The 14,043-nt window shown below is 39.5% G+C and overlaps 2 protein-coding genes across 6 annotated transcripts in view; both read left to right on the top strand.

The window, feature by feature from the left end:
* Positions 1-7,862: 7,862 nt before the first annotated feature.
* On the top strand, positions 7,863-13,402 carry lactb2 (lactamase, beta 2). Its single transcript, XM_023426174.2, has 7 exons — positions 7,863-8,077; positions 8,732-8,892; positions 9,012-9,132; positions 9,261-9,439; positions 10,892-11,040; positions 11,208-11,295; positions 11,420-13,402. Exons 1-7 carry the CDS (start codon positions 7,956-7,958, stop codon positions 11,461-11,463), a joined length of 864 nt encoding a protein of 287 aa, XP_023281942.1. The 5' UTR covers positions 7,863-7,955; the 3' UTR covers positions 11,464-13,402.
* A 444-nt stretch (positions 13,403-13,846) lies between these two features.
* Positions 13,847-14,043, top strand: part of LOC111669755 (nuclear receptor coactivator 2-like) — a 50,740-nt gene continuing 50,543 nt past the window's right edge. For 4 of the 5 annotated variants that reach the window (XM_023426206.2, XM_087179275.1, XM_087179277.1 and 1 more), the window contains exon 1: positions 13,847-13,993. The gene's annotated coding sequence lies outside the window, so the exon portion shown is untranslated. The remainder of the gene's footprint in view (positions 13,994-14,043) is intronic. The other variant, XM_087179276.1, reaches the window with a different exon arrangement.

The raw sequence follows: 14,043 nt of genomic DNA, 5'->3' as shown, positions 1-14,043 counted from the left end.
ATTGCTACATAACCAGCGTTAGCAAAACCAACAATGCCTCTGTTTGTCTCAATACTTTTCCGAAATCCCCAGCTGGTCTGTGGCTTTTAGCCTCAATCCCACTGGTTTCTACTGAAGTAGTTTAATTTTTGAAAAAGGCTAAATAATTTTGTTAGAAAAAGGCAGCGGGCAGTAGTCAGACAGGAGTAAGAATCTGTTTGTTGGGGACTATTTTCAGCAATTGATTAATACACATTTGTTGCTCCAGCATTTCTGGCAGCAGGAGAGTTTATGTGGGATTGAGTCAAAATAAACTACATTGTGTATATTCATAGCACTGAAGGAATATGTTACCACGTGCAACAGTACATCTCATTGGATGAGTTTTTAATAGTTTTTGGGCAGCAATAGAGCTTTATGGCACAGAGGAATGAGATTTATCAGACTCTGGAAACACACAATACTTTCATTGTTGGTTTTGTTGTTTTTTTCTTTGGGATGGTTGACAGTAAAAAAAAATGTATTAAATTATACAGCCTTATTGTTTAAGATTGGACCATTTAAGGCATTTAAACCAGCAACTTTTGTATCATGCAGCATCATGGTAGATTTGCCTGTATATGCTCAGCCATGGAGTTACATCCTAACCTCAGCCAACTACTGCTGGGTGCGTGACAGCCATGTCCAAGTGGGTTACATGGTTACCATTATTTAGGGTGCATAGCAGAGCTGTCTGTCCAGCAGCTAAGGGTCACTGTGACATATGTTTCCATCCTGCCCCTTGGTACAACTAGAAGGCTCAGCTTAGAATTTTAAGTTAACTGGTTAGTTTAATAGTTAGCTATACTGCTCACTCTTTTCCTAATACTTGTCTGCATTTGTGCCAACATGTTCTTTCAGGGTCTCTACTGTATGTCCGTCTGTCTACCTGCCTGTCTGTTTGCAGTGAGTCAGCATGTCGGTGGAAAGTCACCTTAATTTAGTCCAGAGGGAACCTGCTGTGTCTGCTGCTGAACAACTGTCTGTCACATCCAACCTCAACCCTTGTGTTACATTTGGAGGCACCGTCTGCATGTTGACAACCATGTGCACAAACAAACACACACACATACACATAAACAGGTGGAAGCAGCTCTGTCCAAAGACAACAAAATCCACCTACTAGCACCTCTAAAGCTCTTACTTGTTCATCTGTACAGAATGTGAGGTGTTAAATCGACAATTTGCCGGAGGGGGTGGGTTGCCAGATTTGTTGTCACGTGTTTTTTTTTTATCGCTAAAAGGTTCTGAAAATGAAAACTTTTGTGGAACCGCTGTAAACGCTCCCTGAAGATGTTTGCACCAAATCATTTTGCAGGAAAAAGTCCAACCTGTGGCTGACCAATGGTGTGACTTCATCACAAACTCAACTCTATCACTCACTCACTCAGTCACAGACATTCAGGGTTGTAGAGCTGTACTGTGGCCAGTCCAGCTGAAAAAACAAATTACAGCCCTTGAGCTGAAGTGAATGAAGTGAATGAAGTGATCAGATTCAGCAAATATTTATCATTTCCATCTAGGTGCTCAGTATGCTTTAAAAGGCTGACTAATGTTGAATCATCTAACATCATGGCCAGGTGTGTGGAGGTGGCAAAGCCTCTAGCAAGCTCTTTCTTCTCATAGCTCTTTTGGCCATTTTTACAACTCATCCTGTCCTGCCATTCTCTACAATAGCCAATCGAAATGTTTTTTATAACCTTTGTACAATGTATTTATTGTTACCTTCTATAGAAATAAAATTGGTGATTAATGGACCTTTTAGCTTACATGTTTCTATTTTGTGTTTTTTTTCTGGTCTGCTCTCTCTCTCTCTCGCTCTTCTGCCTCTTCGTTGCTTCCTCTCTTTACCACTTCTGCTCACACCACTTTTTCTACTCTGACTCCGATGTCCTTTAAATTGATATTTCCCTGATTCTCTTTCCTCCTCTCATATCTCCTTCATCTCTCTCTCTCTCTCTCTCTCTCTCTCTTTCTCTGTCTGTGTCTCTCGCTCTTTCCACTTATTTAATTTGGTGTTACATTAAGGTTCCGTAGGAGAAAGTTAATTACGCAGCATTTTGAATTATGAATTGTGATACAGTTTAGTAACATATTGCCTCATTTCTCACTGCAGACTGAAGCCGCGATGAGATTTTTCACATTTACTTTGCAGGTATCAAAGGTGCCATGTTCAGTGGGATCTTTCATAGAAGTTGAATTTTTTATTAACTTGATATCATCTTTTGTTAAAACCCGTATGACAGATGAAAGGCTTCATTCCAAAATACAATATTATATGAATTAATTATGGGAATAAAATTGCTATCTGAAATTCCTCAGTCAGTATTTCTCATTTAGCAGAAAACCATAATATGGTTGTCTTTAATGACAGTTGTTATAAGAGAAATAAGAGTAAACTGTTTTTTTCATAATAATGGAGTGTATTAGAGATGCCGAAATAATAGAATAGATAGTGTGCTGCTGCTATCAATCATTTTGTAATAGTAGATGTAATTTTTAGTAGTGTCTTATTTTGTATTAACACTTTCACACATAAAATGAATAATTTGCTGAACACCAAATTAGAGCAGCTGTAGTTACACCTAAGACAGATTAAAATTTGTTGTTGGGTCCTTCTTTACATGGCAGTTTCATTATTTACCCAGGAACCCAGAGACCAACCAGTACTCTAGAGATGAAATAACTAGCAGATTAATTAGATTAGTCAATTGAAAGAAAAAAGTATTGCCAGCAAGTTTGATAACTAATGAATTGCTTAAGTCATTTTTAAGCAAAAGAAAAAAAAAAAAAAACTATGATAGCAGAATATGTTAATTTATAGGCTCCAGGGAATAATGATGGACCTTTTCCACTATATTAAAGAAAATAATTGTCTGAGTTGTTGATGATAAAGATAATTGCTGGTTGATGTCCTACATTTCTCCTATGGTGGAGTAATACCACCTTGCTCAAGGAGGGTGTAAATTTCTGTGTGTTAATTATTTGACATACAATAAATGGAAGCAACTTGATAAAACACAATATTTTAACAAATGAGCTCAATATGAATTAAAACATTAACATTCTGCAGAGTCAGGATGGAAGAACTGTCAAACCTTCCATACCTGCTTCCTTCTGAGCGAGTACTGCCATTAGTTGCATGAACACAACAGGTCACTTTTCGTCGTGAAAACTTAGACAGACGTGATTTCAAGCATCTCAACAAACATCTGCTCTGTTACTGCGGATAACCCACAGAACAACAATGTCAACAGCTTTAAACAGTTTTTTCAGTGGATTGAGTCCAATGAAAACTGACAGCGAGGTCTGTGGATCATCCTGAGTCATTGTTTCCAGGAAAACAATGAATTTTGTAAATGTAATTCGCCTTTATTTCCACTGTATTCATTATCCAGCGGCAGTGGAAATATCTCAACCCTAGATAGATAAACACAAAGTTATCTACTAGAAGTAAGTGAGAAATCATTTTCTGTTATTCAGATGATCCAACCCTTTAAATTTACAATTTTAGTTGAGGATCCCATTATATTATTGCTCATATTTCCATGCCTGCAATTTAATTTAATACCAACATACTCTCAGGTTTAGATCACACCAACATGGTCCTCACCGTCCACATTCAATTTGTACATAATATTATAAAGACGTGCACAACTTAAATATAAGTATGGATTTGCAGTGAGATCAGACTCCCACGTTTACACTCTACTTACTGTTCCCGAACCTCCCCCCCTCCCCTCCCTCGCTCTCTCTCTCTCTCTCTTCCCAAGTCATTTACATTTATATTGAATTAGAAGCTGTGGTGGAGAGCGAGTGGAGGCAGCCGAGACTGATTATAATGGGAGATTACGGGCCGACTGCACCACCATTATGTCGTGTAATTACAAAGAGAGAGAGAGAGAGAGAGACAGAGAGAGAGAGAGAGAGAGGAGGATGGGGCCCTTGGATGCCCAGATGTCAGGATCTATTTCATTTAGGGAAATAATGTCTCTCTGCTTCCCCCACTACATTTTTCTACCTGTAAATATTATAGAGAGCCAGATTCTCCCCTCTTTTACAGCTGTTTTTATGGGTCAGGATTTATTGGAGACAAATATCAAACAAGGTGCTAAGAAGGATGTGTGTGGTCCCCATCAGGCAATTTACCACACTCGATCCACTTCATTTATAAATATATGTATGTGAAGGAAAAACCAACATAAAGTGCTGTGGTAAGTTGTTGGGCCTCTACCCGCCTCTAGAACAGCTTCAGTGCACCTTGGCATTGAACCTACAAGTCTCCAGACCCTCATTTGGTGTTTTGATGATGGTGATGGGGAGCAGCAGAGTGACCCTTCCCTCTGGGGACAAGTGGACCCAAACCATGTCAATAAAATGCCCCTGACAGCAGAGCACAGCCACCGGATCCCCTTACTGCAGGGGTCAAGCAATCAGGCCCGTACCGTGCTCTTGACATGTGGAGAGTGTGGTGGAGTATGACTCATCTTATCACTCTTTCCCACCTCTCTGTAGACCAGCGCCTCTTGCTTTTGCACCACTGAAGTGTCATCGTTGTAATGAGGGGTTTATGCACTGCAGCCCAATATCCCCCTCTATGTAATTGTGGATGGACCGGTGTTGCTGACACAGTCTGATCACGTCCTGCATTGACGTTCTCAGTCACCTGAGGAAGAGCATCACTGTCACCTAATGTGCACTGTCAACTGCAATTTTAGACCCTTCTTACTGACTTCTTTCCCATAGATCTAAATGCAGATGTCACTTTAGTCACTCACACTCCTCACACTGCTCCTATTGAAACACGATTTGACATCTTTGTGACTGAAGCTCTTGCCCCAACAATGAACCCTCTTCGATCTTTTCCTCACGTCATCTTGATACAAATAAGTATCAGCTGGTTCTTATATTAATTGCTTAATTGTACCATACAGTGCACCTGTGTGGAAGCATCTGCATTTCTTCATTTATTCAGGTTCCTATACATTACTTTCCCATATACAATATAGATCACTTTCTCATTTATGGCATAAAACACAACCACTATATGAACAATCCTGTCCAAGCATGCCTTTCCTCTTTTTAGGGGAACATTTAGTCCTGGACTGAGACAAACAAGAGGCTTTGTTCAGAAGATTTCAGGACTTGCTTTGTAGACAAATGGCAGAATTTTGAACACAGTTCGATAGGTAACAGGGGGCTAATGGAGGGGGTTGAGAACAGGAGTAATGTCTTCCATCTTCTTTGACCTTCTTAAAAGCTTTGCTTCAGCATTTTAAACTAGTTGGAGACAGGGTGAAGAAATCTGAGTGATGCCAAAATACAAAGGGCTGCATTAATAAAGGCAGGAGGATCTGAAGGCATGGAGGACGTTGTTCAGGTCGTCCCTGGAATTTCACAGAATACAGAGTTGATTGAAACTTGATTAAACTAGATTATTTGTCAAATATGACACAAATGCTTATATTATAACACATCACATCCTGACCCAATATCCAGTTTCAACAAGAAATACATCAAATTAAAGACACAGCTCAGACGAATGTGGCTGAGTACGCCATTGATTCTGTCTTGTCAATGTTAATCCCTCCTCATTCAACTGTATTTGTTGCAGTTAATGTTCACAACTGTGTCTAAGTGGAGTTTACCTTTAAAAAAAGTAACAAATCCAAATATAATTGGATAATGTGTGTTTTTCTGTGCATTACAGTTCCAAGTTCGCTGTTTGAAACTTTGCCCGTCACGCCACCCACATTTTTCTCACGACTTGTGATCCCATCAAGCATTTGTATATGAAATCCTCAGCTCATTATCAGCCTGCACAACTCACCACTTATGGTGTGACTGTAAGGAGGCAGGGAGCTACTGAAATCTGTTTTAACTGAGAATTAAATGTGATAAACTGCAACGGTGTCCGCACCATTTGGCACCACCTTTGGCAATATGAAGTCATTGCTTCTGTGTTTTGCTCTTACTGTCCAACCATATTGTAGATAAATTATAAATTATAGTGAAACCAACTAGTCCATTTGTAAATTAGGCACATCTTCACTGCTCTACATCCTTCAATCCCTCATCTTTTTCATCATGAAAAGGCGAGAGCAGTCATAAATATTATAATAATTTCTCATTAAACCACAGAATAAATGGATGTCAGACATCTCCCCAAAACTTCCATGACTATTCACTATCAGCTGTACCTCCTGTACAGTGAGGAAAAACTCCCGACACCACATAGTACTGTTTTCTTTACATTACTTTTTTCCCTCAGGCCTAAGCAGCCTGGATTCAGACATTTAGATACAGTGGATCCCCTCAAGTCTCCCCACAGAATGGCAGCACTGACCATAGTTAGTCCCTGTAAGATTTAAAATGTAGGCTACAGGTGGTTGGGTTCCTGGACATCTACCTTGATTGGTTTGTCACTGTTGACAAATCTGATTGGTAGTCGAATAGTTAATTAGATACGGAAAAGAAATTAAAAGTAGGGCAAGATCACCTTTAATATAATTTTTGGGGCATTTTGTCATTGATGAGTGCACGGTGGGAATATTAGCGGACTGACTGTGAAGGCCAAATCACATCGCAGGCTGACAAAAATATGGATATAAAATTAATTTGAAATTATCATCAAATAACGTAATTGTTATGTACTTATAATCAAATTTTCATCTTTAAACTTGAGAGGGGGCTGCTCAGCCTGAAATCTATGTAAACTGATAACAGCATTTCTCTCATTTAAAAATAACAAGAATGTTTTACTACTTTGTCTTCAGCTGTGATGTTATTGACATGAATCTTAGGATGACAGCAATGCAAAACTCCCTTAAGAAAATCCCTAAAATTTCTTCTAAATTAGTTCTCATATTAATATGTCTTTATTATGTGCTATTTCATTAACCCCCCCCAGGCAGGTCAGAGGTCAGGATCAGATACAGAGCAGCAGCCATTCGGTTGGTAGTTTTACGTGGTTAAACGTATTCTAATGATTTTGGTTCCCTCAGTTTGAGGTGTAATAAAAACGCCCATTTAAACTTTGGGATTAATGAGGGCAATAACAACAGTCATTAAGCCAGATAGCTTTGATATTTGACACTGAACTGTGAGGAGCTGACAAGCTTCATAATCATTACCAAGTAATAAAATTCTCAAACTGTGAAACGCTGATAAACCAGGACTGTTTAATATTTTCAAGTACCACAGTGTCACTGATTAGGTGAGGGGGTGACTGAGCCATTATCAGACTGGACAATGGCCCCACCTAGTGTTTGGTTCATCCTACCGACATTTAGTAAATATCAGCCTGACTGGGGTATGCTTTTGTGGCAGCACTAACTGCATACATTTCTTTATTTAATTGTGAAAAAGCATTTGTACAGAAAATTAATATGACACTAATGTGAAAGTAATGTATGCAAGAGGGTTTGTAGTCAAGTGTGAGAAGGCTTTTATAAAGGGTTTGGCCCAGGCAATCAGTAATAGACAGATAGATGGAATCATTTTAATTAAAAATCATTTTTATTGTACACAGGAATGTAACAGAGAGAGGTTGGGATTCTGCAGATTTACACTGAAAAAAACATATATAACATATATAATATTGAATTGGTAAAAGAATCCAGACATAATAAGGCAAATGGACATCACAGATAAAAGGGAACTGCTACTAGGCCTAGAATAACATGAGAATTAACAAAACAGTAGAGGGTGATGTATACAGCGTCAAATAGAGACAGATAAAATACAAACAAAACCCCTAATACTAGTACGAAAGAAACGAGACTTTTATTTTGAAGGCTCCTTTGGGACATACAGGAAGTAAACATTGATCACATGCAGTTTCCTGTATATATCCTGTTTGACGAGGTTTTGGTGAACTTGTGTGTCAGTGTGTTTTGTCCTGTTACTCTGTAGCTAACGTCACATCGGCTCCAGCTATGAGTGCAATCATTCCTCGGATAGAGCAGCTGTCCGCCCGAGTCGTCCGGGTTTTGGGCTGTAACCCGGGACCGATGACTCTGCAGGGGACCAACACTTATCTTGTTGGCACCGGGGAAAGGTGACACTAGTCAAGCCAACATTAGCGGTTACCATGTCTGCTACAACATGTTTTCTGTTTCAGACTGTACGTATTTGGAAACGTAGTCAGCGTAATGTCTTGCTAACCAAGAGCATGCTTCGTTTGCCCACGGAAAAAAAACGTCACGCCAAATCCCCTTCAATATCTTCTATATTCAGTGTTTCCTTTCTTGTAGGCTGAAATACATATCCTATAAACCAAGATTGACAATGTATACTGAATAGCCAGGGCCTACTTATTATTACGGCATATACTCAATATTATAGATATCAATAATTTGGGGTACTTTTTAAAAGTATTTGACTGAAGTTAAAAACACGATTCTAACATTGGCACTCTGTGAATTGCCCTAGAGTAAAAGTTTGGTTTTATTCTGTCATAAAATAATATATTCATACCTTGACTTGTGAAAGAATACTAACTACATAACGCAAAGATACTGAAACCCCAAAACAAAACAAAAAACTCAATTCTATAGAGTATGGGTTAAATGTAAATGCAAAGTCAAAAAAATAAGGTAAAGTTAGAAATTTTTAATAGTTAATAAATGAGTAGAGCTGGTGAACATTGGATATAGATAGCCACTTTTAAAGCCTTGCGTATTTAAATATATAATGTGTGATTTTTTTGCAGACGTGTGCTGATAGACACCGGAGAACCTGCTGTGCCTGAATACATCAGCAGTCTGAAACAGGCACTGTCACAGTTCAACACCAGCATCCAGGAGATCATCGTCACACACTGGCATCACGACCACACGGGAGGAGTGGAAGACATCTGCAGGGACATCACTGGTGAGGACTGACTGTGTGGAACATGTTCAATGACCCCTGGGCTATTTAACCCAGTTTAAAAAATGTTACCGTTCATTACTACATTTCGGCCCAATATTATTCTGTTTTCCCTCCTGCAGGTTCTGAGGTGCGAGTCAGCAAACTGCCTCGCTTCCGCAAAGCAACTGACACAGCCGGGGACAAGAGCTATTCTTACCTAAAAGATGGAGATGTCGTCCAGACAGAGGGTGCTACACTCAAGTCAGTTCTGTTTAAATGCAAGTTGAATATATAATTTAATAAAATACCATATTAAAAGAGGAAAGTGATAATGTATGAGTATGTTGAAGATATTTTGAAAAGATAAATGATCCTGTTCCGCTCCCCAGAGTGTTGTTCACCCCGGGTCACACCGATGACCACATGGCCCTGCTGCTGGAGGAGGAGCAGGCGCTCTTCTCTGGAGACTGCATCCTGGGCGAGGGCACGGCCGTGTTTGAGGATCTCTACGACTACATGAAATCTCTGAAGATCCTGCTGGACTCTAAGGCCGACCTCATCTACCCTGGTGAGTGAGCGCGTGCTGGGATGTGTGGTGCGCTAATTTATTTTTTCTTTTTAAACCCTTTTCTTTTACCCAGGGAAGCTTCTCTGAGGGCCAGTACAATCATAGTCTGTCTCTTGGGAGTTGAGGGCCAAGGGCACCTCAGTGGTGGTACTAAGTGAGGGGCCAGCACCCGCACTGGGGCAGGTGGGGGTTAATTGCCTTGCTCAAGGGCACCTCAGTGGTGAGGGAACAATAAGGGAGGGGCCAGTGCTGCTCTTTCACATTCCCCACCAAGATTTTTCTCACCGGTCCTGCGGATTGACCCAGCGACCTTCCAGTCAGAAACTCACTCCTCATATTTCATGTTTTTCATCCCTTTAATATCGATTCTCATGGTTTCGTTGAAAATGCTTAAAATTAGTTTTAGAGCTGCAATAATGATGATGACGATTATAATAATCATTATTGTTATTGTTTATTGATCTTTTTTTTTTAATTCATTGATTCATTTTGCTATAAAATGTAATAAAAAAAAAAAAGCTCTAATCCTCACATTTGTGACAATGCAACCAGTGATTATCTGGTATTTTTTCATGATAAATGATCCAAGCGATTAGTCAGTTTTGTCAATACATTCTCTGTTGATCAACTTTTAGTTCATTTCAGTTATACTGTTTTTTTTAAGTCTATGTATTAATTCAATACCATGTCATTTATTAGCAAGTATTTAGTTTCACATTCAGCTATAACAGCAGTTTTCTCAAAAATCAGTTCTTTGCAGCTCTAAACCAGTAGGAAACAGGAAATTGCGAAGAGGAATTGATTTCTTGTAAACAGTGTAACGTTAGCCGTTAGCAAAATGTCAGCAATTTGGCTACAAAAGTAAACTGGAAAGTCCCAGCAGCTAACAGGCAACACGTACAGTGTGCAAGGCTCTAATGTGGAGGGGCAGCACTAAGTCTTAGGAAAATTTGTCTATTATTCCTACATTTATTCTTTTTTTGAATGATATGAGTGAAATTAGATATTAAAAGAAAGATTCTATGATTTTCATGTATCTGTTTAGGTTTTACAAAGGGTTTAACCTGAGCCATGCCATACAACAATGACAGCAGTCATATCACATCCATACAGGGTTAGTAGTACACAGCTGGTACATTTTTTTTAAGCAGGGGTATTGTAGCAGCTACACAAGTTCACATATTGGAATCGGTATCGGAACATCTCTGATTTTTACCTCTTCCTTCTTAACCAGCAGCTAATTTTCTCTGTCAGTGTGTTAAGATCTGCTTCCTATCAGTTACAGTCAAACACACAAACAATCCTCTACAATTACTTTGTTTAATAAAGTGAATTGATTTGAAAATGAAATGATTATACATGGTTTACACTTTAAATTGACATTTTAAATTAATCAGTCTGATGCCTCGTTCATTAAAAAAAAATCTTGCTCCGCTGCTGTTCCCGGTGCAGGTCACGGCCCCGTGGTTCAGGATGCTGGCTCTAAGATCAGACACTACATCAGCCACCGGCACCAACGAGAGCAGCAGATCCTGGCGGCCATTCAGGATGGAGCAGGAAAGCCTTTCTCCTCCATGGAGCTCGTAAAGATCGTCTATAAGGTCAGGACCGAACCCTGTGTGTACACCTTAACCAGATTTGGGAGTCTAGTGGCGTTCACGCCAGTGGGAGCAGCCACCCATCTTTGCTCACAGAAGCGATCAAAGCCATGTACTTTGCTCTGTTATTTGAGTCACGGAAAAAATGATTTTGACTGCTGGTCTTCCAGGACACTCCTGAACACTTGCACCAAGCGGCTAACGTGAACCTGGTCCATCACTTAAAGAAACTGGAGAAGGAAGGAAAGATTATCTTGGGTATGTCCTGTCTTCAACAACTGCAAAAACTATTGTGAGAACCTCAACCAAATCAGGTCAAGGACAATGATAACCGCTGAATGTGCTGTTATGCAAATTAGAATTTTTTTTTTTTTCTCTACAGTTGATGAGACCTTACAGAACACCAAGTGGAAGAGTAATCTGTGATGTCCACCACGACCATGATGAAATGGACTCTGATTGAGTATTTGGCCAGGATGATGAAAATTCATCTGGTTCAGTGATTCAGAATTTTTCAGAACCCTTCAGCAAAATCTTTGTGCCGAAATGACTCAGGTCTGCTGATTGACAGACATAATCATGGAAAATCAGGGATGGTGGTGGAGGTTTTTCTTGACTTTGAGTACACAAAACAAGACCAACAGCAGGACTGAGCTGCAGCCTGTGTCAAAGTTTAACTAGGCTAAAATGAAAGGAAGATTAGCCACATCCTACAGTGTGATTGATGTGCCACAGTGCCCTCATCTGGCAAAGTTAAATGGCTTAACTTCCTTGTCTTATTGCTTCTAGAGGGGTTCTTTTCTTTTGATCACTGAAAACAGATTCTGTTGCCTTTGCCACAATAGCAGATTCTAACTCCAGCCAAGGCCCTAAACCTGACAATCCATAATGAAATAACCATTTTATCAACGGAGTTTGGTACATAACCCTGTCTTTTTCCCCATTCTCTTCCTCCTCTTTGGATTCCATTTTGATTTCTGTGGGCACTGGAGGATTTTGTCAACTGATGTCCAATGTCCTTTAGAAACACAGCTTAACTGGGTAAAACATTTAAGAGGTGGTATTCTGTGAAACTTAATGAACAGACATAATGTTTTATCAGGAGTATATACCGCATACATAGTAGAGTATATCACTGAATTTGCATATTGTAGGTATAAAGCCCTGAGGGCCACTGGTCTCAAAGCATTTGCCTGTCAGTTAATTGTTGCTTGTTATGTTGTTGTTGGCACCTTCTCATCACTGGTGTTTATTCAGCCTATCTCAGGACAGGTTTTACATGTGTATCTTTTGGGGGATGAAGGCCCACCTGTATGGGAAGCACTGGGTAAAGGAAGGTCAGCAGGATAAATAATTAGGCTGAGAGTATCCAATCTGATGTGCTCTCAGAGACTGTTGACTGTGACAGATGATGAAATATATATTTCTATCCAGACCACCTTATAAGTTTTTTTCAGCTGTCGCCTTTTTCTTTTAACTTTGTTTTGATTTAGTCTCTGTCCTCAGTCTCTGTGAACTTTGTACCACAAATTCTGCACAAACTTTCAGTTGGTCACTAGGGGGCAGCATCTGCTAATTTATTATATTGGGTGATTATTTCAATTATAAATTATCATACTTTGCTCAAACATTACAAATATTTTTGATTTTCTTTTTTCTTCAGAAACTTGTTTAAAATAATACTTGTAAAGACTGTGAATGTGTGTTGGAAAAGATATATTAGAAAATACTAAATACTGAATGAGTTGCTGTTTTATATTTCTGACCATGATGGAGTGTATTTGTGATAATTATTAGATCATCCTTGAGGGGACATCTTATGGTGATTTTTATGTATCAAGTATAAAACGTGAATACTTCACCACTTAAAAAGAGCTTTGAACAGCTGAATATAATCTCAGTTAAATCAGCATGATGATCCCACATTCTGATGAGTAATAATAAGATCTAGGTCTTTTGTTTGAACCTTTGACCTCTGGCCAACCCCTCAGTGAGTCTGATCAGTTTTCATTTTGACTAACAGAATGGATGCAGTCTGTTTGGGGACTTTTCTCACAGCCAAATGTGGAGCTTTCTCCACGTCCTCAGGTTTTTCTACACAAAGTGCTCGCCCTGGGGCTGAGTGGTGACTGAAATCAACGTCATCACTTATTGTGAAGAATTACAGTGCATGAATCATGCACCTCAATGGAAGGACACAACAGGCTGAAAAGTTTACAACAAACATCAGTGCTGCAGTAACACAGAGAAGTGCTAAAAGACATAAGTGGAATATATGGAGCACACAGCCATATGTATGTTACAGTGATATTGGTCATTTTCAGAATTTCTGTTGATCAAATTGTGATAAACTAATCAAACAAAATTTATTTTAAGACTTTCATTTTAAATCACTAATCAGTCAATATAGTTACTGCTGAGATCTCACATTAAGATCACTGTAAATATAAAGTGAACATTCTCTCACAAAAGATAATAATAGAATATTATATTATCTTTTGTTTAATTTTTTTATTTAATCAAAAGGCTGTAAGGCTTAATATAAAATATTAAACCTAAAGCTTTCATGACAAAACCAAGTGGCACACAAAAATGTGGCCCAAAGGTAATTAATTTGCAAATTGATTTTATTTCTAATTGTTCCACAAAAACATAAAATTAAAAAAAAATATATGCATTAGGTTTAATTTGTGCTGAGGTCAGAGAGCTGCCAGAGACACCCAGTTCTGCAGTGTGGTAATGAGATGAGTGGAGGTGGTGGTGGAGAGGGAGGGGAGGGGAGGGGAGGGGAGGGGAGAGGGGTAAAGATAAACAGCCGAGGAGCCTCTGAGCCAGAGGAACATGGCGGCTTCGGCCCTGGACACTGCTGCCGCTCCGTCCCGCTGACCGACACCGCACCGACATCACCGGGAGACACATCTCGCTGAGCACGCGTCCATGCCCTCTCAACTCTCAGGTAAGTTTCCTGTTATTCTCCTGACTAACCCCCCACCCCCGCCCTCTCAC

This window comes from Seriola lalandi, unplaced genomic scaffold (genome assembly GCF_002814215.2).
Source record: "Seriola lalandi dorsalis isolate HSWRI2012SDOR001 ecotype SW California unplaced genomic scaffold, Sedor1 jcf7180002054816, whole genome shotgun sequence".
NCBI lineage: Eukaryota > Metazoa > Chordata > Actinopteri > Carangiformes > Carangidae > Seriola > Seriola lalandi.
Note: the sequence above shows the minus strand (reverse complement) of the source record. Positions and strands in the feature narration are given on the sequence as shown.